Source organism: Sus scrofa, chromosome 14, assembly GCF_054392235.1.
Source record: "Sus scrofa isolate SSC_HxYL_T2T_F1_AM1 chromosome 14, Sscrofa_HxYL_maternal_Yorkshire_Landrace_v2.0, whole genome shotgun sequence".
In the NCBI taxonomy this organism is placed as follows: domain Eukaryota; kingdom Metazoa; phylum Chordata; class Mammalia; order Artiodactyla; family Suidae; genus Sus; species Sus scrofa.
In genome coordinates, this window is record NC_139396.1 from 143,029,139 (window position 1) to 143,054,535 (window position 25,397).

Sequence of the window (25,397 nt, forward strand, 5' to 3'; positions counted from 1 at the left end):
AGATGCACACAAGTGGGTCTGTCTTCTGGCAATCCAAAGCAAGCAGCTTCTCCTTTCTCCCCACCTTTCCCAAACCCTGCTCCCCAAACCGTGTCCCCTGCCCTGTATATGTTGTCGCCTTCACCAGGTGACAAGCCAGGGCCTGGGCACTGTCCTCTTTGATGCTCCTCCTCTCTCCTTTATTGAGATCTTTGAGCCTATAGCCTAGACCACCCCCAACCTCTCCAGCTTTCGCTGTGGCCTTGCCCAGTCACTGCCCAGGTTCAGGCCACTATCGTTGCTCACCTGGAGTGGTGCCACAGCCTCCTAACTGGTCTCCTTGCCTCCAGCCTTCCCTATCCACCCTATTTTTCACAGCAATCATAATTTTCCCCATAATTTCACCCTAATCATAACAGTCTTTATGATTTACAAGCCTGACCAAGTGGTTCCCTTGAGAAGCTCATCCCTCGGGACAAGAGCCCAAGCTCTGGAGCTAAGGGAGGCTCACAAGGCCTCCCTTAAGGGGCCTGCCCACCTGTGGGCCTCTCACTCCAGGTTCCAACCATCCTGGACCACTCTGCCTCCTCCACATGCACTGTGCTCTCCCCTGCCCAGAGCCTCTGAAAACGCTGCTCCCTCTGCTGATCGCCATTCTCTCCCTCCTCGCCCCCTAACCCAGCTAACTCACATGTACCCTTAATCTCTGCTTCAATATCACTTTCCCCAAGAGCCTCCTCTGACCAAGTCAGGCCCCTCCCATAATACCCATCTCCCCATCCTACTGATGAGTCAGTGCCCACCATGTGCATGAATCGCCTAAGTTCATCTCCCCAACTCCAACTCCAACCCAGGGCCCTGTCTCATTTGCCCCAACACCTAGCAGAGACCCTGGCACATGGCAGGCACTGAATAAATATGTTGTCTGAATGTACAAAGCCATTCAAATAGAAGAGCAATGGCAGGAAGGCCACAAGCAGCAGTTTAAAAGATAAACTGACGATTCAACAAGGCACAGCTCAGGGACGGTTTCCTGAACCACTTCTGACCTTCCGAATGACAGGGTCTGTTTGCAGTGGAGACCCAGGATTGCATAATGGAGCCCACAGCCCCCCTGGCATTGGCTGCTAGAAAACCTGGCATCAGAATCAAATCTGCAGCCTGAACAAGACTTTGCAGCAGGAATTTGGTGAACTGACCTCACTCTCTGGTTTTGTTCTGATGTCCTCGAATACCAATTTTTTTTTTAATCTCCTAGTACTATAGAGACTTTCAGAGACTTCAAATCACTTTCAGGATTAAAAGAGAAGCAGGATATAAATAAATACCTATTGTTAAGGAAGGCAAGAAAGGGAAGGAAGAGAGGCCGGAAAGGGAAAGGGCAGGAGAAAAGCAGCGCGTCAGCACACGTCAGGGCCGGAGCAGGAGGTCGGGGCTCCAAGGGGCTGGGAGAAGGACTTTCAGGTGCAGGGCCAGCACTCACATGATTGTTTCTAGTCCTATGATTGCATAGGAGAAAAATACCGGATTGTGCTCCACATCTGATCCTCGGAGATTGAAGAGCCCTGGAAAAAAAAGTTCCTGTCACCTGCCTGACTGAGAGTTTAAGGGGCAGCTTGTTGGGGTGGTGAGCGGGGTTCCACTTGCTAGGGAAGGACTGGGTGGCATCTCTCTCAGAAGCTGGGAACCTTTCTTCCTAGTCCTACCTCTGAGCTGCAGTTGCTCATATCCGCCAAATGATGGCACCAGAACTGTTTCTTATGCTGCCACATCTCCGTCCAGAGAAGGGAATGCGGGAGTTATTAGTCAGAAAAGGGGAAATGCCCTCCAAACAAAGAGTTGCAATGGTCCCCCTGGTGGTGATGGGTCAGGCCTGGCCTTGCGGCAGAAAACCTCTGATGCTCCCTACTCCAGGGCAAGAAACCACTTTCTGGCTCCCATCTGAGGCGAACGGCCTTGGATAGAAAAACTGAGACCCACCCATGAGGGAGGCCAAAAGAGGCCTCTGTGTGAGGGTCACGGAGCCCCAGGGAGGCGGAGCTTCCCGGCAGAGGAACAAAAGCAGTGAGTCAGCCGGGGCTCTGGCCCTTGAATGAAACCCAAGCCTGCGGCCCACCCATGGGTCTGCTGTGGACCAAGGCAGGGTGGAGGACCTGCCTCCGCCAGTGTCAGGGGGCTTGGTGAGGTCACTGTGTGTCTGAGAAACCAGAGAACAGCTCTGGTCCCTGCACTTCCAGCTGCTTAATGTCTGCTCTCCTGAGGATCAGAACGTAGAAAGGACCCTGCAGTAAAAGTACCACCTCTGCTTTAAAATCACGGCTTCTCAAAGTAAAGTGATGAGGCAGTGTGTTTTACCTATGGGACCAAACTAACACTTTTTTAAACAACAGTACCTGGGACTGGCAAGGGTGTGGCAAGAGGGGTGTATTCATGCACCACTGTGCGACCATTCCGGCAGGTAAATGGCAAGACGGTCAAAAGCCCTACCACACACACACCCTCCAACACATACCACTTCTAAAAGCCAACCAGAAGCCGCAAGAAAACTATCAGACATTAAGACATGGATTTTGATGCACCAAGTTTGATGGCAGCATTGAAATAAAATCATGAGGAAACTGGACATAACTGAAAGGACATACTTAGGAGAATGGCTGAGTAAATTATTATACAATCCTATGGTGGGATATTTAATATTCACTGCAAATTATGCTTATATATGCGTAGAGTATCCTGATACACTGGGGGAAAAAAATCAAGCTACAAAATCACATATGCACAGAATGTCAACAGTGATTCTCTCTGTGTAACAAGATCACAGGTGATACTTTTTTTCTTCTTTCTACTTCCTCTGCACTCTCCAGATTTTCCACAATGGAAATGTGTTTTTTAAATAATCAAAGGGAGAAATTAGCTTTCTACGTTATTTACTCTGATGCTAAGATTATTAAGTTAATTAGGGATACAAATCACTGATACTCCTGACCAAGTCTGGGGGCTGGGGATTAGAGAGAAAGGACACTGTACAGTAAGCTCTCTTTCTGTAGTGAGAAACTAAAAAGATAAGACAGTGCCTCTTCTCAGGTGCCTTGGGTCAAATCCAATCAGAAAACAGCAGAGAGAATAAGAAGCTTCAACCAGATTCCTTTAGGTTCTAGAAGGCACTAAACAATTCCATGGGGGTCGTTTCAGGGCTTAAGATTAAGAAACTGCTACTGCATGAAAAGGCCTGGTGAAGAACTTTTAATTCCTGAGTTTTCTGAAGTAGAAATATTTCTAGAACATCATTACTGTGAAGAACTTGGGGAAATACAGGCAAGTATAAAGAAAAAAATATCTCCTGTGATCTCACTGTTACACGTATAGAGAGACATGAATGTTGACAGACCAGGAAGTTTGGACGAAATGTGCTTTTTCAGAGGTGTCACAGGCCTGAGTACAATGGCCAGAGGGGAACATTACCATGACTTTAACCTTAGCCCCTGGCTGTAATTCTGCTCCAGATCCCCCTCCCCCACTCCCTATAATTTCTTCTCCATCCTACTTGGCATATCGTACACTCACTTGGTGACAAAGTCTTTTGCTTATTCCCTGGCCAGTCATGAACCCACAGATTCCCAAAGAACCAATGGAGAGATTAGAGAACATGCCCCAACAGTGAAACCAGGGCACTCACACGCAATCTCATCCAGGGCAGTGACCACAAACCACACGACATTCCTCTCGGCCATTTTCAACCGAAGGTCTGCAACCTTGTCTTTCCAGGAGATGCCTGCAAGAAACAAACCTGCTTGTGACTCCAGCCCTGGACTGGTCCCAGAGTTCTGCAGGAACCAAGTGAAAGAAGCCATTCCAAACATCCTTAACCAGCACCACAGCCTAAGGAACATGTTATCTGAGCTGACCCAAGGCCTGGATTCAAGCCCCATACAAGAGAAGTAACTCTGTCTAAGCTAGTTGACTCTTGAGAGCCCTGACTGCCTCACCAGCAAGATTAATTCATTTGTTCATCCAATAAATGTCTATGAAGCATCTGTACTTTCCAGGCCCAACTATCTGTAGGTACCATACCGGTCACTGAGGTTGGAGCTCTGAGCTACACACAATCTCTGCGCTCTTGGGGCTTACAACCTATGAGGGAAGACAGATTACTAAACCAGCAATTAGTTACACTTCTGTAAAGACTGTTGCAATGGAGGAAGCACAGGGAACTTTGAGAACACACAGCCCAGCAGAGAGAACTCACTGACTCTTAGAGGTCAGAAGAATATACCCACCCCTTTACATTCCCAGAGCCTTTCAGTGCTAAGACCCAGGCACTCTCTACATACAACTTACTGTGACTTTGACTTTTAAATCACACCTGTGCTGTCAGACACAGCCAGGGCCTCCCTGCTGCTCCCCAGGATGAATCTGTGGCCCTGGAGGTGCTCACCCCATCATCACCACTACCACCACCACCTGCCCTGAAACAGCACCTGTAACTCAGGGTACAGCCACCTGTGAAGGGGGCAGGCATCTGTCTTATTCAACCAACACACGGCAGTGTCCTGCACACAGTAGGTACTCATGTGTCAGTTGAACAGAAGCCTTACCAGCCATATATGTTCTCCCCTCTTGTACAAGCAAAAGGTCAGAGCCCTGTTCAGTTAAACAAAATCCAAAATACACTGATGGAAATGTTTAGGTGACCCTGGACCACCCACTGGACCCATCCCCCCAAACTGCAACACCCTCAGGTGAGGGCGTCACAAGGAAAGTGAGCTGGCGGCTGCCTCCACAACCAAACACTGCTTTGAAGATCAGCTCGGGAACGCTGTTTAAAACTTGGCTCAGAGTCTGGGCTGTAATGCTTTCTTCCCAGGACCCCTCTGGGCAACGGGCCCACATTCCAGACATCCCCCATCCACCTCTCCTCTTCCATTTCAACAGCAAGGCTCCCTCCCCTGCAGCCCCACCTCCCAGGCCTCTCCCTCCACACTTCTCACTGTTCCAGAAATCCACACTTGCATCTCCCACAGAACTTGCTCCTTACTCACCAATGTCACACAGGCCCAAGAAACCCACCCACCCCCCAAAGCCTTTAGAGTACAAGGTAGATAGAGGGTGGGGGGGGCCTGGAAAGGTAAACCTACAAATGCTAGGTTTAATGCTAGACAGAAGAAAAGGAAATGGAAGCTAGAAACCTCTAGTCTCTGTTTCCAGTATCAGACATGTCTTAAAGGGGCAGTGAGCAACTGAGTGGTAGAAAAGACATCTCAGTAGCACCCAGAAGAGCTCTGCAAAAATAAACTATGCCAAAGTAGGGGAAATAGGTGACAAGAGTAGAAACAAACTGAACTGCTTGCATCAAATGTCTCAGGGGCTTGGACAGGTCAAAATCCCCCCATCAGCTCAAGCTCCACTTGGATTCAGAAAACCTTCACTCAAGTGTAGGGGCTGAAGGTGAAGGCAGGGCATGGCGTTCCGACCTGTGTAATCCAGGCCCAGGGTGAGGAGGGGCTTGCACGGACGCTCAGGGCGGTCTGTCCAGATCTTGTCCACAAGGTTCTCCTTGACAGGAACAAGGTGGTGGCCAGCGCTTCTCAGAACCTTGGCCATCTTCTTCCAGTAATCTGAGGAGAAGCACACGTGGTCTAGCTAAGAGCGGAACATACTTTACAGACAGCAGCACTTTGAGAGCCTGGCACCTTCTGAAAGGCAATATTCCTGTGGCCCTTTGCTAACCCTTCTCCTCACCTTGACCTCTGTTGTGACATCAATTCATGCTGAGCCCTAAATGTTCCACGTTCCACAAGCAAACAAGGAGGATGGAGAGGCATCTAGAACCCACTTCCTCACCCAAGCTGAAAGGGTCTATGCTTACTCACCTGTAGGAATGATCAATGGGTCCACACCAACCCTGGATCCTTCAGGAAGTACACTCACCAGCCAGTCTTCCTGAGTTGGTGTGTCCTTCAGACCTACAGAGGGAAGAACTAATAAGAAACAATTCCTGGGGGCCCAAGCTCATTGTCCCATCTAGCAGGATGCAATTCACCAACATCATGATAGTTGGTGAATTAATAAAAACAAACTAAAGAAGGTGCTTTTACTAAAGAGAATTGACAGCACTTGGAAAATCTAAACTTCCCTTAATCCTGGAAAGTAATGAGAAGTGTAAGACACTATATAAGGAAAGCATAAGGTAAGACGGTATATAAGGGTGAGACAGAAGGAAAAAAAAAAAGCAGGATTTTCATTAGACCCCCAGTGAAAGGCAACCCGAGAATCACTGCAACGTAGGTATGTGCTGTCATCGTGAAGATCACCTCATCAGCCTCCAGTCACTTTTCCACTACTGGTCATGTGATGAGAGCTTGGGTGGTGATATGGTGAAGGCTGGGGCTGGGAGCCTCCCTGACATCCCACAGCAGGTAAGTGGAATACACACCACAGCAGCCTCCCCTTATCTGGAGGGCAGAGTGGCAGAGAAAAGGCCCTGGGTCTGACTGGAGGGCTGAGCACACGTCTTGGCAGCAGAGAAATCTATCCAAAGATTAAAGATTATAAGAGGAACACACAGAAGCCCAACATCGTGTCCTTAACGTGGTTCCCTGGGCCTCCCACTACCAAGAGCAAACAGCCCTCTCGGTTTCTGCAACACTAGTCACAGGACATCAATCAGCTCTGCAAAAGGAACTGAAGTCATTTTTGATATCCCAGTTTTTCTTTAATCCATCCCAATATCTTGTATATTTGGGATGTATACTTTTTTCATCAGATTTTTGCTAAATAACATTTGGTAAAACATTAAGAGTGAAAGTTCACATATTCTGAAACAGTACTGATTTTTTACCATTTTCCCTGAGTACTGATAATCATATAACCACAGAAAGGAAGTTCAAAGGTTTATAAAGAAATGAGCTCATGAATTTCAGTTCTCAAATACTCAGCTGCACTGAGCTGTTATCTTGCTATTTGATTTGGCCCTATATTTTTTCAAACTGCTGAACAAGCCACTTCTTAATGAAGTTTCTTTAATGCCCCTGGTAGAACTTTCACAGGATGAAGTCATGTTATCTACTAGCAGACAGATGTTTGGCAAAACCCTGGGGGTGAATCACTCCCCAACCACACCCACCAGAAACTCCCCATGCAGGAGAGACGCTGAGGAGGTAGGCTTAGGGAAGAGTCAGCACAGGGAAGAAACTAGAGAGGGGCCTGGAAGGGAGGAGCCATCCCCAGGATTGTTCTAAGGAACAGGCAGACAGTATCTGCTCCTCTGACACTCTGACCCCAAAGTGCTATGCATCTAACAGCTGGAGTTACAGCCCCAAGGAGAGATGCCCACACTCCAGGGGCACGCTAAATGATCCACGGGGGTGCAAGTAGAAAGGATCAGAACTCCCATCTGTTCTTTTCCTAAAAAAATAAGCAACTAATTTTTGCTTGTATTTGAAAATACAGATGGTCACTAGCACATCCATATAACTCTTATAAAGTAAATATATATACACGCAGACGCATGAGCCATCAACAGAGGCATGTAATTAAAAAGTTTAAAGGTGAGGTAACCAATCCATTTATAACAGCTATACAACCCTGAACATCTGTGTGTGTGTGTGTGTGTGTGTGTGTGTGTGTGTGTGTGTGGAGAGAGACAGAGAGTGAAAGAGAGAGAAAGAACTGGGGTAACATCACCTATAACTTCAACGTTTCTATATTTTTTTAAAAGATTTTTGAGAGCGTTCCCTTCGTGGCTCAGCAATTAACGAATCTGACTAGCATCTGTGAGGACGCAGGTTCGATCCCTGGCCTCGCTCAGTGGGTTAAGGATCTGGTGTTGCCATGAGTTGTGGTGTAGGGCACAGATGCAGCTCGGATCCTATGTTGCTATGGCATAGGCCGGTGGCTACAGCTCCAATTTGACCCCTAGCCAGGGAACCTCCATATGCTGCGGGTGTGACCCTAAAAGGCAAATTAAAAAAAAAAAAAAGATCTTTGAGAAACAGAAATTTAAAATAAACCCACTGCCAAGATAAAAAACATTCCTAACTCCTAAGACAAACAACACACATTTATGTATATGGAGATGGTGTGGCACACATGTACACACACACACACACACATACACACACACACACAAACACGTTTTACCTCAGGAGGCTCACTGCTGGGATCTTGATGTCAATTCAACTCAAATTGTGAGTCTAGTAACAATGTGGTTTCCTCATTACTTCCGACAACAAAGAAATATCAGGTATTTGGTCTCATCTTCTTTTCCTTACTCAACCCCAGTAGCCCTTTCCCCCTCCTATTGTCCAAGTTCAAAATTCAGGAGGCAGAGACCTCTGTACAACCACTAAACACAAGTTTCTACAGACTATTTTAATGGCAAGGAAAAACACAGCACAAAATTAAGTGACAAACCAGAGTACACACCCACACATAGATACACAATCGTTATCCAGTAAGTGCTGAGCTCTATTCTTCTCATATATTATCTCTTTAATTCTCACCATTTTTGTGTGGGACTTACTATTATCATTCTGTATTACAGATGAGGAAACTGAAGCACCGAAAGTGAAGTGACTTGCCCAAGAAAGTTCCAGACCCATGCTTCTGCCCCTCCTCAGAGGGAGAGCTTCCTAGCTTCTGCTGCCAATGGCCTCTTACCTTTATCTCACTCTGAATCATGAGGCAGCGAAGAGCAGTGGGAAGGTCCCCAGTGCATGAGTCAAATGCACAGCAGGATATGTGAGCTAGAACAGAGCAACTGTCCTCTCTGGCCCTCAGTTTCTCCTCACTGACATGAGTATCCTGAACCAGGACCTTCCAAAATTGAATGCATAATGGTATAGATATATAAGCATGTAATTTTCTTGGTTTTCCTAGTGCCATGAACTGTGTCCCCTCAAAATTCATACATTAAAGCCCTACCCTGAAATGTGACTGTATTTGGAGATGGAGGTAATTAAGGTTAAATGAAGTCATAGGGGTAGAATTCTTTTTTTTTTTTTTGGTCTTTTTTGTCTTTTTAGGGCCGCACCCACGGCATATGGAGATTCCCGGGCTAGGAGTCGAATCGGAGCTGTTGCTGCCGGCCTACGCCAGAGCCGTAGGGGTAGAATTCTAATCCAAAATGATTGGTAGACTTCTAAGAAGAGGAACAGAGGGAGATCTAGCCATGAAGGAAAAGTGAAAAGGCAACCATCTACAAGACAAGACGAGAGCTCTCACCAGAACCTGACCACACTGGTACCCTGACCTCAGACCTCCAACCTCCAGAAATGAAAAAGTAAATTTCTGTTGTTTAGGCCACCCAGTGTATGGTATTTTGTTGTGGCGGGCTGAGCAGACTAAGACACTTTGGATTCTAAACAGTCCATGGCCCCATAATGGGTTAGGACTCAGAAGCCCTGAGAGCACTAGGGTCCCTTCCCAGAACTGGCCAACTAAGGTTGAGATGGCCAGGCCTCTACGCACCCATCTTCATGAGTGTCCAGTTGCTGTCCATCTGCTTGGCAGCCTGGAGAAAGTAACGCCCATCTGTCCACATGGCCGCGTGCTCTTCTGTGATGATGGCTGTGCCTGGAGCAAGGGAGCAAAGAAGTGAGAGTGGTTTCTCATAACCACCAGAAGCTGAACAAAATGGCAGCAGGCAGGCAGGCATGGCGAGAGGCACCAGATCCTGTGTGGCCTCACTGGCCACCACCAGCAGGGCAGATGCGCCTTTAACTCCAAGGAAACTTCCAGGCAAGAGAAGATGATACACTGAGAACCAGCTGTGGACCAAGCTCTGAAACAAACAGTCCTGAGGCAGCCCAAGCTACCTGAGTACTGGTTCCCACACAGAAAGAACCCCACTTGTACAGCAGGAGTCAAGGCCAGCAGAACAGAGGTCTACAGACCTATGGCCACAAGGGCCTCATAGTCAACAAGACAGAGGTGGAAACAGTTCCTGCTCAGTGATCACAGCCATCTGCTCCACCAGATACCCCAAAGGAGAGACCACCGGACCCGGTGAGTATTCATGGTGACTCAGTGGTCACCAGTAGGGACTTTATGCCTCCCACCTCCACCTGTCTCATTCTCACAAGCCCGGCAGAACTCAGGGCTTTCAACGGAGGTGTCAGCTAAAACATGTCCTAATGTGCCAAGAACACATCAAAGAAAACAGTACACTAACTGCGAGGAGAGGGGCTCCCACCAAGTCTAGCAGCTTAAGGGATGGGAGTCTGAAGGGGAAAACCCACCTTAAAACTCAAGGGCACAACAATTTTGGGAAAGTTAGTACAGAGCACCAATATAGCTCAACATTAATCTTTATTATTTAAGCTGAAAGTGAAAACAGAAAAATCAAAAGTCAAGCACTTAGAGAATTACACAGGACCAATAAGCTAAGGAGGGGATTTCAAAAGTGCTATGGTGTTCCATTTCTTTTTTTTGCTTTTTAGGGCTGCACCCACAGCATAAGGAGGTTTCCAGGCTAGGGGTCAAACAGGAGCTGTAGCTGCCAGCCTACGCCACAGCCACAGCAACACAGGATCCGAGCTGTGTCTGCAACCTACACCACAGCTCACGGCAACATCAGATCCTTAGCCCACTGAGCAAGGCCAGGGATCAAACCTGTGTCCTCATGAATGCTAGTCAGATTCGTTAACTGCTGAGCCATGATGGGAACTCCAAGGTGTCCCATTTGTTATTTGGAGTGCTAGTTAAATGGGCTATTCAGGTTAATTGATAACATTTTTCTTTACACATGTTATATTTAATAAAAAGTTCAAAAATATTTTTTAAATAAATTGTTTTAAGACTAGAAAAGCAAAGGCACAGAGAAAAGGGTCATGAAAACATAAGCTTAGGAGCTGGGGGTGCCAGGACCATGTTCCCTCTGCAGACGCTCTGGTTTGCATCTTCTTTGGGGTTTTATATCACAGGCTGAAACTAGGTCCAGTTATTTTGGGGGAGGTGAACAAAAGTACCAAAGAACAAAGAGGGAATTTAGCGACTCACCTGCAGAGCCATCGAATCCAGAGACGAAGGCCCGCCGACAATCACATGGAGCAATGTACTCACTCTGGAAGACAAAAAGGACAAAGAACTGGACCTTGATCAGTCTCAGGCCAACTCATGCTCAGCCCAGCAGAACTACAAAGGCTGGCAAAAGCCAGACACCTGCCTTCAAGAGACTGACAGTCTAGCTGAAAAGGCAAGCTCAGCATTAAAAAAAAAAAAAAAAAAAAAAAATTAGAGCGCACTGCAGAAGACCCTAATTAATGAAGGGCTAAACGGGCTTTTCCCTTTAGCCTCAGTTTCTTCATCTGGAGAACAAAGCAAGTTAAGAGAAACAGATCAAAACTGCTCTTTCCTCACTGAGATCTTACTCAAAAAAAACAAACCAATAGCCTTCTCCCTTCCTTGCCACTGACATTTAGGCATCTGCTATTTTTCTGAAAAGGCTGGATTTCTGTTTTATGTGCCAATAGTTCTCTAACTTGAGTCTCTCTAGGTATCAGCCTATTTCTGAATTTCCTGTTTGTGTCCCCCTCCAAGGCAGTGTCACCAATCTCTCCCACGCAGACCCTGTCCCTTCCTGTTAGGGAACGAAGGGAAACGCTTCCTCCAAGCCAGAAGGCTTTAGCAAAATAAAACATCATGTTCAAATCCAGGTCCTTCACAGCTGACAATCCCTTGCCTCTGTATGGAATGGGATTAGGGTAAAGAAAGTAAGAGGTTCCCAGTCCTAGAGAGGGTGTGGAGTCCTCATCTGTATGATAACCTCTGGAAATAGCCAGTGAGGCACAGAGAGTTAACTAACTTGTCCAAAGTCACACAGCTAATAAGTAGCAGAGGCAGGATTTGAAACTGGGCAGTCAGCTCCAGAGCCTCGACTCTGAAGTCTTTATACCACGCTGCCTCCATAAAACACACCATCTCTCATTCTCGTAGTGACTCTGCAGGATAAGACCAAGAGCAAATGAAAAAACTGAGGTTCAAAGACAGAATCTTTAAGTAACTAGCAGGTCAACAGCCGGGCCAGAATCTGGTCTGTCTGAGACCAGAGCCACTGCTCCTTTTACTGTTCATAGGTCTTCCCTGAGCCAAAGGACCTGGCAGGGTCAGGAATGCTTAGGATAGAGAATGGGGCCACTGGCTGACCCCAAGGCATTTTAATTTTAAGTTGACATGATGTATGAGGAAAAAAGGCTCCCATATCCCACTCCTGCCCTGTGGGTAAGAACTGTTCCCTTCCCCGAGGCAGCCACAATCACAACCTCATACCAGTCACAAGACCACAATCCAGAGAGGTGCTGGAAGGGCCAGCAGAAAGAACCATGAAGACAGGAAGAAGGAGCTCTGGGAGCTGCAGGCCACACCCCCTCTGGCAGGCCAGCTATGTGGTCTGCAACAGGCCCCCTTGCCCCTATGTGGTCACTCCCAGCCTCAGCCCCTCACTCCTACAATGGGTCATTTCACACTGCTGAATGCAATAGCAGGCAAATGTTCTATCCCCAAAACACACAGGAACACTGACCAGACAGCACTAAGGACACAGAAAGAAATGGCCACCAGCATCATTTATTAACTGTATATTAACCCAGTAATTACTGAGTGCAAGACTGAAAAAAAAGAGAGAGAGAGAAAAACAAAAAATGCCAAAATGGGGGAATGGGTTCCCACCCTTATCCTAGGACTATTGTGAGAACAGTAAGTGAATGTTTAAAACAACTCACCACAACCTGAGAGTGCCTCGTACACGCAACAGAAAAGATAATATTAATCCCTTCTTCCTGGGTGGTGGAAAGTGTCTAAGAGGCTTGGAAAACTAAGTTAACAAAAACAATCCTTGTGCTAAAAATCAGAGTGCCCAACAGGGAAGACACAGAGGGGACACGCTTGACCGACCAGAAGGTTCCCCTGTCCTGGGGCTCACCCACCTGACAGACCACAGTGACGATGAGGCAAGGGGCTGGCAAAGAAGGAACTGCAGGCAAGGTGGGGAAGCCTACTGGGGAAGCCTACAGGGCCCCACAAAGGTCTACCTAGAGTTGCCCCTCAGCAAAGGCAGGAGAAGAGAAGTGGAATTAACAGCAGGTGGACGTGTTTGGTTTGGGAACAAGATGAGGGCTGGGGCAAGAATGTCTAGACATGACCTAAGTGGTCAACATGCCAGAAAGACATCGCTGACCAAAGCTGTCACCTCCACATAACAGGATAAAGCAGAGGCCAGACAAGCCTGGGCCTCCCACTCTTTCCCCCCGGCCATGAAGCTGGCAAAGCCCAGGACCATTGTCCCCAGAGAGCAGCAGAAGGTCTAAAGTAAGCCAAAGCTGGAGCATACTAGGAAAAGGCACAAAGAAACACAGCTGTTGGCTTCTCTAAAACTGTCCATTTCTCTCCATCTCTAACATGCCCCAGTCCAAGGCTTCCTCATCGCTACCTGGACCACTGCCCCTGCAATCCACTCTTCACACACAGTGAGCTTTTCAAAATGTGTGTACATTTATATCATGTTAGCATCCTGCTTAAAACCCTGCAATGACCTCCCATCATCTTAGGATAAAGTCCAAACCCCAGCCCAGTCCCCAAGGCACAAATGAACAATCCAGCAAGCAAAATAAGACAGATATCAGTAAAACATTAGCCCTAATAAAAAGCCACATAAATTATGCTACATATGCAGAATGGTATCTGCCAGTTTCAACCTCAGATCTGCCTGGAATCCATCAGGCCAAGCTCAGAGGTTTGACCTGGGCCAGCACAGACAGGGGAGGAGAAGCAGGAAGGCAATCCAGGGAGGAGGACAAGTTCAAGAAGGCCCAGAAGCAAGAGGTTTGTGGCAGGACAGCATGCAACTAGCCTGACTGCTGGGACAGGAAGTTGAAGGGAGTGGCAGCAAAGATCCTTGGGAAGGCAGGCTGAAGACAATGGTCAAGGACCTCAAACATCACACTAAGAGGCTTGAACTTTATCCTGCAAGTTCCAGAAGGAGAATAAAAGTTCAAGAAGGGGTGGTGACATGGGTTTTAAGAAGAATGAGCAACATGGCCACATGCAGATGGAACGGGGCAAGCCAGGCAGATGGCTGGGTGCCAAAATAAGCTGGCCCGAAGTTATATGGGCCCTGAGGTGAGATCTTTCCCCTCCCCGGCACAGTGCCTCAGACACACCAGGCACTCAACAAAAATGAAACCGAAAGAGTAAAAGGCTATGTGTTCACAGGAAGTCCCAGAAGTTAGACTGGGAATAGGAGACGAGAGCTACCGGACCCCAAATACTAAGGTTACTCCCCTTCTCTGGCATTTTCTTCTCTCTTAAATGAAACCAAACCAAGGTATGTGGGAAAACAGATAGCTGCCCAAAGATTCATGCCCTTTCCTCAGTGTACAGTCACTGAAAAGTGGTTGGTTGCCCCTCCAGAACTTCGTTTCTCAGCCCCCCCTTGCATCTAGGTGGGGTCACGTGACCAGCTCTCAGCCCTAAAATGTGGGTGGAAAGTGATGTCTGAGTCAGGGCGAAGACAGACGTGTCTCCTGCGTACGCCTTCCCTTCTGCCTGCTGGAGCAGTGGCATTGTAGGGTGGAAAGTGCCTGGATCCCTGAATCACCCATCTATCTAGTGGAAGAAAGTTACCCACCAACCAGGAACACTCACTGCTACGTGAACAAGAAATAAGGCTCCACGGCACCAAGTCACCAAAACTTTGAGATGGGTTACTGCAGCTAGCCTTACTCCAATTAATACAGTGGATAAAATCACCGTGGGATAAAAGTCACCACCTCCACCCCAGGAGAGAGCCCATTTAAGAACTACAAAACAGGAAGCCAACTCCTGGAGGAATGGGAGTAGGATCCAAAGAGTTTAGGAAAATCTGATTCATGTCTTCCAGAAGGAGGAACTATAAACACAGCCAAAAACTCAAGTTGGCAGAGTCACCCCAGCAAGAACGTGATCCTTTGACTAAGCAGAGCCCAAAAAGCAGAATAAGGGGCCTTACAGAAGGAGAGGATGAAGAGTTCAAATTTCTCAAAGGTAGTGCCAACGCAGTTCTGGCCCCAACGAATGGTTCCCCTGGTTTGGGGCCAGTGGTACCCACAAATCCCAACATTTGACTGAGATGGTTCATGAAAGCACCCAGATTACAAGAAAGAATGGACAATTCCTCACTGAAAAAGTCCCCCTGGGCCCAAACTCATTAACAGCACAACCCTTGTTCTGAGTTGAAGAGGAAAAACCCTTAGAGCTGCAGAGGACAGGAAGGGGCAGACCCCTGGAGTGCCAAGTCCTTGCACAATGATGCATTTGGGGTGCATATTCTCTCTAACACGCAACAGTGTGTGGGTGTGTGTATTTGTGTTTTGGAAAGTACAAAGGACCGAATTCAAGATTCCTCTTCATTTCTCCAACACCCTCCCTCCCCCACCCGTAGGAGAAATTCCATCAACCCAGCATCTAGCCTGAAATGAAACAATTAGGAACAAGAGCCTCAGAGAACAGCAGCCTCTCTATTACTGAGGAGGCTGTTGCGGCAGGTCACACACAAAGCCAAGCCTTCCTCCTCAACCTCACAGTCCTGGCAAGGACCCAGAGTCCCACTTAACAGCTGTCTCGCCTGTGCCCCACCCCCTCCACAGAACAGAACCAAGGAATGCGGAGCTTCTCATTCCTTTCTGTGGATGGCACCACAGACCCTCTCAGCTTCCAAATTTTTCAATCTCCTCGGCCATCCATGCTGGATCTATCCGCTGCTTCTCCTCCACGTCCTTCCCGCTTCTCTGCTCCCAGCACCCAGGCCCTCTGTACACCAACTGTGGGATCCTGCAACGGCCTCTGAACAGGTTTCAGTTCCCAGTGTCTCCCTTTTCCACCCCACCTGAACACTGCTCCCAGGAATGGATCGTGTCACTCCCTTGTTCAAAGACCTTCCGTGGGTCCCGAATGTCTAATAAAAACCTAAATTCTTGACTCTGGCGGCTCCTAAGTGGCCCTGACCAGATCCCTTATTATTCTTTCTTCTTTAAGGTTATCATATATATTCATGTTCTCCTACTTCCATGGATTTGCCCACAGTATTTCTTACACCTCTCTATCTCCAAGCACGCCAATCCTATCTGTTCACATTCCAACTTAAATGCACTTCCTGGGAGTTCCCTGGCTGTCTAGAGGTTAGGATTTGGCACTTGCATCACCACAGCCAGGGTTCAATTCCTGGTCTGGGAACTGAGACCCCACGTCAAGCCGCTGCATGCCATGGCCAAATAAGTAAATAAATAAAAATGCACTTCCATCATGAAGCCTTCTTGACTCTGCCAGCTCAAAATATTCCTTCTCACCTATGAGTTCAGTTCACACTTGATCTAAATCTGTGCTGGCCTTTAACAGTACACACTGAATGCATGTAGCTACTGAGCAATTAAAATATGGCTAATGTGACTGAGAAACTGAATGTTTATTTCATTTTAATTAATGTAAATGTAAATTTTAAAACTGATGCTTAAGACTCCATTATTACAAAACTTCACAGGTTTAGAACAACTTTGGTATGTAAGTCCATTTTTTTCAACTGTAAATTTTATGAAATCTAAATAAAGATGACATATTTCCAATGAACATTCCACATTCCAGTTGAGATGATTTGTAATGAAATACATACTGGAACTGAAGACTTAGTAGGAAAAAAGGAATGTAAACTATCTCATTAATAATTTTCAATACTGGTGATGTGTTGAAATGATCATATTTTGGACATACTGGGGTAAATAAAATGTATTACTAAAAATAATTCCACTGTTTCCTTTCACTTTTTTTTTTTTACTATGGCTATTACAATATTTAAGACTACATACGTGTCTCATATTTTTCTACTACACAATGCTGAGTTCTTTCCTGTGACATTTACTGGTTGTATTTTGTGTGAGCATTTGCAGCTGGTACCATCTACTCTTTCATCTCTTTAAGGGGATAGTCCCCCTCATTCATTTCCATAACGGTAATAATAACAATAATAGCTAATATAATGAGACTTGTCAGGTGACAGACAAGCTTTATTAAGCATTTACATCTATTAACTCTAATCCTAACAACAGCCCTAAGAGGTAAATACGTCGCTGTCCTTTTCTAGCAGATGGGGAAACTGAGACCCAGAGGGCTTAACTGACACTTGGGAGTTTGAGGTAATTTACTTGAGGTCAAGCAGCTAGTTAAGTGGCAAATCTGGCACCTGAACCCAGTCTCTAAAGCCCATATGCTTACCTACATGCTAACTGCTTGCCCTCTACAACTGTCCCAGTACTTAGCTTTCAGATAACAGTCAGGAAATATGCACCAAATAAACAAAATACAGCTTCTCCCAACTCGCAAGGCAGATGGCTAAACTACAGCAACAGAAATGACTGTTAAAAATTATAAAAGAAAAATGGGTAGGAGGGCAGTGGTGAGGGGGTGAGGGAGAAAAGAACAGTAAGAGTATAAGAACATAAATTTGTGAAGCCTAAACAAATAGTGACTTCTGCAATAAAAGAGACAGCTAATATCAAGCAAGCTTAACTTTTCGTGTTTTCAGGATGTTTCTGGAAAACACATTTTTCCAGGATTAGAGGTTCAGCTTCCTCATCTAGGGAGAAATTATCCAATTCTGAGATTCCAGATCCATTAGCTGGAGAAGAAACACTGAGGGAAAGCCTGGAACATTGCCTGTGTTTGGTCAGTGTCACTGCCATTCCCAAAGTTGAATAAGAAATTGCTTTGGGTGTATTAGGCCACACCTAATGTCAAAGACAGAGAATTCTTAAAAATTCATCAGTGTATTAGACCATAAGCCAGCTTTATGATTTAAAAAATAAAAAAGGGGGGCTCAGGAACAGCACCCAGGACCAAGAACATCAAGATAAATTTGACTTGGCTATAAGAATGTCTTCTGTGGGTAAACATACAGATTTCATCCTAACTCCAGGCAAAGGAAAACTGAAACTGAAATACCAACACTACAAAGCTTCTAACACACCCTTAACTGAAAACCTTCAAAGGTTAATGCAAGTAATATTCACAAGTCAAATCTTTCCATTCAGTGAGGCCTCATCTGGAGGTAAAGATTCACAAATAAAGCAGAACTATTAGGAGTTTGGCTGGGGCTCCATGGCAGCCTGTGAGATCCTTTCAAAGGAGAGACCCAATTTCAGATGACAGCATGCCGGTGTTGTAAGGATTAACAGGGTAAGGCATTCCCTGATAGCTAGCGGGTAAAATATTACTTCTGGGTGTGTCTGTGTGGCTGTTTCTGGAAAAGATTAACAATTGAATTGGTGAACCCAATAAAGATTGCCCTCACTGATATACATGGCAGCATCTAATCTGCGGAGGGCAAATTAAAGGAGGAAGGGCAAATTTGTTCTCTTTTGACTGAGATGACATCCATCTTTTCCTGCTCTCGGACTTCTGCATTCCTGGTTCTCAGGCCTTTGACTTGAATAGGGACTTACACCACCGGTGCCCTCTGCAAGCTGAAGAACCAGAAAAGCCAGTGGTGTGATTCCAGTTCAAATTTGAAGACCCCACGAACCAGGGGAGCTGATGCTGTATGAGCCAATGTCTCATAATGTCTTTTTGTTCCCCCGCCCCCCTCTTTCTACACACACACACGCACACACACACACATACACACACACGTACATACATATACATCCTACTGGTTCTGTCTCTCTGGAGAACCTACTGACACAAGAATTTACAGATGACCTCAAAAAAACTGCTATATCATGTGCTCCACCATCCTGCCCAATACTGAGATAGAACAGCTACAGTCAAATCAGACCACGGCAACTGCCTAATGCTTGAAAGGCAGACAATGAAAAACACTACAGGCGACTCCAGCAGAGAATCCACGTGACTGGAAGCCCAAGTCCAAAGGCTAAAGCCCAGGGCTGACAGAAGGCAGGGAAGAACCCATCAGAGAAGCCCCAGGCAGGAGAAGAAAAAAGGAGCTCCCTGAACACAAGGCCAAGGTCTGCCCTCCTCAGGGTAGTGCATCAGCAATATAAAGGTCCAGACCTCTGCCTCTTCATCTGTCAACTAATTCTTCCACAAACTATCAAAAACTAGATATTATACACTGGAAACAAGCAAGCCAGGGCCAAATGAAAAAGTTTTCAGTGAGAACCTACTGGACACAGGTCCCTATGCCTAGCCCTGAAGGATAAACTCAGATGTGGGTTGACAGCTGGAATCCTACAAACACCAATGGGTCTAGGGGAAAAGAAAGAAAAGGGAGTTCCCATTGTGGTGCAGTGGAAACAAATCTGACTAGTATCTATGAGGATCCGGGTTCAATCCCTGGCCTCACTCAGTGGGTCAGGGATCTAGCGTTACTATGAGCTGTGGTGTAGGTTGCAGACATGGCTCAGATCCCGCATTGCTATGGCTGTGGCGTAGGTCAGCAGCTGCAGTTCTGATCTGACCCCTAGCCTGGGAACGTCCATATGCCACAGATGCAAGAAAAGAAAGGAGGGGCTAATGAGTTCCATCACCAGCCCATCAGCACTCAGTACCTGGTGGGCGTCTCCCGATGGGATGATGTAGGCCTGGATTGGTTCTGTCACATACTCCAAGTTCTTCATGGCTTGTCTCAGCTGCCGAAGCAGCTCTGAAGTTACCTTTGGAGCCATTCTGCCGTCTGCAACAATAGGAGAATTTGTTCCAAAACCTGATGCCCCACATAACTCAATGACTAGTTCAAAGGGAACCTTAAAGAAGCATCTACCATGTCCTCCCCCAGCCCATCCACCTCTATGTCTTTAAACCGACTGCCCCAAACCAGACCAACACCAAAGCTGCCAGAAACTCTAAAGCTCACAATTCTTAAATACCATTTACAAATGGCTATTTGTGTCAAGAAAAGTTGAGTTACTAGTATTCATTTCCAAAGTGAGCAATAACCTCTTTCACTTCAAGGACTTTATTCTAAGAAGACAACCAGATGTGCAAAGATATAGCTGTTTAATTTGTTTATAGTAGTTAAAAAAAGGGAGGGGGGGTTCCCACTGTGGTACAGTGGAAATAATCTGACTAGGTACCATGAGGTTGCAGGTTCGATCCCTGGCCTCACTCAGTGGGTTAGGATCCAGCGTTGCCATGAGCTGTGGTGTAGGTCGCAGATTCGGCTTGGATCCTGTGTTGCTGTGGCTGCGGCATAGGCTGGCAGCTGTAGCTCCAATTCGACCCCTAGCCTGGGAACTTCCACATGCCGCAAGTGCAGTCCTAAAAAGGAAAAAAAAAAAAAAAAAAGCAGAAGTGGGGAGATACCTAACTGGTTAAATGAACAATGGTAGACTATGAAACAGTTTAAAATTTCATAAACCAAAAAAATTTACATAGATCTATATTTAACTTACAAAGATACCAACAACACTGGTAGGTGATTTAAAAACAGATTACAAAAGAACATGTATAGATTGTTCTTATTTAAAATTCTGTATGTGTAAATGCATAGAGAAGTTTCTAGGTCAGTCACTCAAGTGTTAATTAATGGTATTAAACATATATGGATAGAAGGATTTGGAGTGATTTTATTTTTCTTCTTCTATTTTACTGCTTAATTTTAACCGCTTTAAAAGAAGTTTTATGTTTTTGTTAAATAGCCAGCCACAGACTGGAAAAGGTTAGTCCACTAGAATTTAAAAGTCTAAGCCATGTGCCCTAGTGAATACCTACTACCAACTGGGTATAGGACCTCAGGGAGAAGGGGATTAAGCCATCAGTGCTCTGAGATCTCCTTTCTAAAATATGGTGGGACTGGAAGAGATCCAGATTCTTCAAACTGAGCCCCACAAAGTGCCAGGGATCCTGAGGAGTCTAGCATCCCAATAAAACTAGCTAGAGTCAACAGTTATTAAAAAAAAAAAAATCAGAAACAGAAATTCAAAAATTATTCAAAAGAAAATGTTAGGAACATGAAATGTAGTCTTACTAGAAATCCTTAAACTTTTACTAATTTTTAAGTGATCAAAATCAGAATATTGCCTCTTAGTGTGTAGAAGAGACTACTTCTATGTAGTCAAGACACAGATGATGCAAGCTGACTTTAAAATCGATTTAGTTGGTGCTTCAAAAAAACACCTTTTCTCAACAAATATTGATATCGGTGAAAAGTTCTGATAAATCATACTATATGATCTCTCTACATATGACTAGAGATAACTATATCATAGCTCTAGTCCCATGAGTACATATCAAAACAACTTACACAAAGAATTTTACTGAATCCTATATATTGGCACAAAACAAAATATTAGAATTCAAAGTAGAATAATGAGGTTTTCCAACTCATTTTAAAATAGATTTTATCATTTAGAGCAGTTATGGGTTCATACCAAAACTGAACAGAAAGTATGGAGCGTTCCCATATGCCTGCCCTGCCCTAAATACCTACAGCTTCCCACACTATCAAGATCCCCTACCAGAGTGGCACATTTTTTATAACTGATGAACCTACATGGACACATCGTGACCCCCCAAAGTCCATAGTTTACATTAGGGTTCACTCTTGGTGGTGTCTATTCTACAGATTTTGACAGAGGTATAGTGACAAGCATCCATCATTATGGTACCATGCAGAACAGTTTAATGGTTTTTCATTGCCCTAAAAAATCCTCTCTGCTTCGTCTTCATCCTTCCTTTCCTCCCCCAAGCCCTGGCAATCACTAATCTTGTTACTGTCTTCACAGTTTTGACTTTTCCAAAAAACCATACAGCTGAAATCATACAGTATTATGGCCTTTTCAGATTGGCTTCCTCCACTTAGCCTTTAAGGTTCCTCCATGTCCTCCCATGGGTTGATAACTCATTTCTTTTTAGCTCTGAATAGTATTCCATTGTCTGGATATATCACTATTTATTTATCCATTCACTAACTGAAGGACATGTTGGTTGCTTCCAAATTTTGGCAATTATGAATAAAGCTGCTATAAATATCCATGTTGCAGGCTTTTGTGTGGACATAAGTTTTCAAATTCTTTGAATAAATAACAAGGATCATGATAGTGGGATGATATGGTAAGAGTATATTTAGTTTTGTAAGGAATTGGAGTTCCCGTAGTGCTCAGAGGAAATGAATCTGACTAGCATCCACGAGGACACAGGTTTCATCCCTGGACTCACTCAGTGGGTTAAGGATACAGCATTGTCGTGAGCTGCAGTTTAGGTCACAGACGCAGCTCAGATCTGACATTGCTGTGGCTGTGGCGTAGGCCAGCGGATACAGCTCTGATTCAACCCCTAGCCTGGGAACCTCCATGTGCGGTGGGTGAGGCCCTAAAAAGAAAAAAACAAAACAAACAAACAAACAAAAAAACCTACTGAACTGTCTTCTTTTTTAAAAAAAAGAATTTTATTATAGTTGATCTACAATGTTCTGTTAATTTCTGCGTACAGCAGTGACCCAGTTATACATACATATATATACACACACATACATATATATACATTCTTTTTCTCACATTATACTCCATCATGTTCCATCACTAGTGATTGCATATAGTTGCCTGTGCTATACAGCAGGATCTCATTGCTTATGCACTCCAAATATAATAGTTTGCATCTTCCAACCCCAAACTCCCAGTCCATCCCCCTCCTTTTCCCTCCCCCTTGGCAACCACAAGTCTGTTCTCCATGTCCATGAGTTTGTTTCTTTTCATTTGTGCCATATATTAGATTCCAGATGTAAGTAATCAAACTGTCTTCTAAAGTAGCTGAACCATGCTGCATTCCCACCATTAATGAATGCAAATTCCTATTGATCCACATCTTCACCATCGTTTGGTATTGTCAGTGTTTTGGATTCTCCCAACATATTTTTTAAACAAATAAAAAAACACCTGACTTAACCAAAAACATCCTAATGCATAATGCTGTAAGTAATGGGGGGTTACATACATCGAGGTTGCTGTACCACAGGTAATCTTTAAGAATTTACTCCCTGACTCACTGGGGCTTGTACTCTGCTAGGTAAGGATCCTTTTTGGCTCTTTGTCTTTAACAATTTGATCTTCTTCTTCTCCATCATCAGCAGCACCCTGGGCTATAAAAGCCTCAGTTATCATGGTCATCTCCAATCAATTCCTCTATGAGGTAGGATACTAATCTTGGGACTCACTGAAAAAGTGTCCCATTGTATTCATAATTTGCAAGAGCAGCTTTAGCTATAAACCTCAGGGCTTCATCTCACAAGTCTCCAAAAGACAGAAGGACTCAAAGACAGAGTCACCGGAAATGGTTCTCTTCATTATTCAAACAGCTATGCTTCCTATATTATAGCTGCTTCTGAATAACTTCCAGAGGGACATCCTTTCCTTTTGCCTGATCTACTAAACTATAATTTCTCACCTATCTCAAAAAGAGGGATCAGAAGTATCTAATCTGATCTAAATTTATGTCAACACTTCCACTGGGTTCAAAATGAAGCCTATTGTGACCTCATAAGCTTTCAGCAACTGAAAACTTTATTATGACATCTTTCAGGAGCTTCAGAATAGATCTGTGTTTCCAAACCACATTTCTGAGAGCAAGTTAAGACTGTAAAAATTCAAGCAAAAACATAGACATCTTTTAGAGTGCTATTCCAACTTGGCTACACATGAAAACTACCTGGGGAACTTATTTAATTAGCCTGGAACACAGCCTGAGCATCTGGAATTTTAAAAAGCAACTATATAATAAATCCTAGTATATTTTCTTTCAAGATCACTAACCTCCTTATAGTATTTGCCTTCTAATTGGGCCTATTCTGACTTAAGGAATTTGATAGCACTGACTGTGTGTTTAGAGTGCTGACTGTAGTCTGTATCAATATTATCAGTTACTCTGAAAGCCTTCTCACTCAAATCTGGAACAAGACAGGGATGCCCACTCTCACCACTGCTCTTCAACATAGTTTTGGAAGTCCTAGCCACAGCAATTAGACAAACAAAAGAAATAAAAGGCATCCATATAGGAAGAGAAGAGATCAAACTGTCACTGTATGCAGATGACATGATACTATACCTAGAAAACCCTAAGGACTCAACCCCAAAACTACTTGAACTGATTAATAAATTCAGCAACGTAGCAGGATATAAGATTAACATTCAGAAGTCAGTTGCATTTCTGTATACCAGCAATGAAATATTAGAAAAGGAATGCAAAAATACGATACCTTTTAAAATTGCACCTCACAAAATCAAATACCTTGGAATACACCTGACCAAGGAGGTAAAGGACCTATATGTCGAGAACTATAAAACTTTAATCAAAGAAATCAAAGAAGATGTAAAGAAATGGAAAGATATTCCATGTTCCTGGATTGGAAAAATCAATATTGTAAAAATGGCCATACTACCCAAAGCAATCTACAGATTCAATGCAATCCCTATCAAATTACCCATGACATTTTTCACAGAACTACAACAAACAATCCAGACATTTATATGGAACCACAAAAGACCCAGAATCGCCAAAGCAATCCTGAGAAACAAAAACCAAGCAGGAGGCATAACTCTCCCAGACTTCAAGAAATACTACGGAGTTCCCGTCGTGGCGCAGTGGTTAACGAATCCGACTAGGAACCATGAGGTTGTGGGTTCGGTTCGGTCCCTTCCCTTGCTCAGTGGGTTAACGATCCGGCGTTGCCGTGAGCTGTGGTGTAGGTTACAGACGCAGCTCGGATCCCACGTTGCTGTGGCTCTGGCGTAGGCCAGTGGCTATTCAACCCCTAGCCTGGGAACCTCCATATGCCGCAGGAGCGGCCCAAGAAATAGCAACAACAACAACAACTAAAAGACAAAAAAAAAAAAAAAAAAAAAGAAATACTACAAAGCCACAGTCATCAAAACAGTGTGGTACTGGTGTCAAAACAGACAGACAGACCAATGGAACAGAAGAGAGAATCCGGAAATAAACCCTGACACCTATGGTCCATTCATCTTTGACAAGGGAGGCAAGAACATAAAATGGGAAAAAGAAAGTCTATTCAGCAAGCATTGCTGGGAAACCTGGATAGCTGCATGCAAAGCAATGAAACTAGAACACACCCTCACACCATGCACAAAAATAAACTCCAAATGGCTGAAAGACTTAAATATACGACAGGACACCATCAAACTCCTAGAAGAAAACATAGGCAAAACACTCTCTGACATCAACATCATGAATATTTTCTCAGGTCAGTCTCCCAAAGCAATAGAAATTAGAGCAAAAATAAACCCATGGGACCTCATCAAACTGAAAAGCTTTTGCACAGCAAAGGAAACCCAAAAGAAAACAAAAAGACAACTTACAGAATGGGAGAAATTAGTTTCAAATGATGCAACCGACAAGGGCTTAATCTCTAGAATATATAAACAACTTATACAACCCAACAGCAAAAAAACCAATCAATCAATGGAAAAATGGGCAAAAGACCTGAA

General features: G+C 44.8%; 1 protein-coding gene across 7 annotated transcripts in view; it reads right to left on the reverse strand.

Moving 5' to 3' along the window:
• The window catches only part of XPNPEP1 (X-prolyl aminopeptidase 1), a 50,890-nt gene that overhangs the window by 15,641 nt on the left and 9,852 nt on the right, over window positions 1-25,397 (reverse strand). For 4 of the 7 annotated variants that reach the window (XR_014825758.1, XR_014825757.1, XM_005671446.4 and 1 more), the window contains 7 exons: window positions 19,509-19,633; window positions 10,978-11,041; window positions 9,448-9,552; window positions 5,850-5,942; window positions 5,451-5,594; window positions 3,656-3,751; window positions 1,463-1,544 (listed from right to left, as the gene is read on the reverse strand). Coding sequence is in view for 4 of the 7 variants with exons in the window: in XM_003133180.7 (XP_003133228.3) it covers window positions 1,463-1,544; window positions 3,656-3,751; window positions 5,451-5,594; window positions 5,850-5,942; window positions 9,448-9,552; window positions 10,978-11,041; window positions 19,509-19,633 (709 nt within the window). In the remaining 3 variants the exon portion in view is untranslated. The remainder of the gene's footprint in view (window positions 1-1,462; window positions 1,545-3,655; window positions 3,752-5,450; window positions 5,595-5,849; window positions 5,943-9,447; window positions 9,553-10,977; window positions 11,042-19,508; window positions 19,634-25,397) is intronic. The other 3 variants (XR_014825759.1, XM_021073190.2, XM_021073189.2) reach the window with 1 other exon arrangement.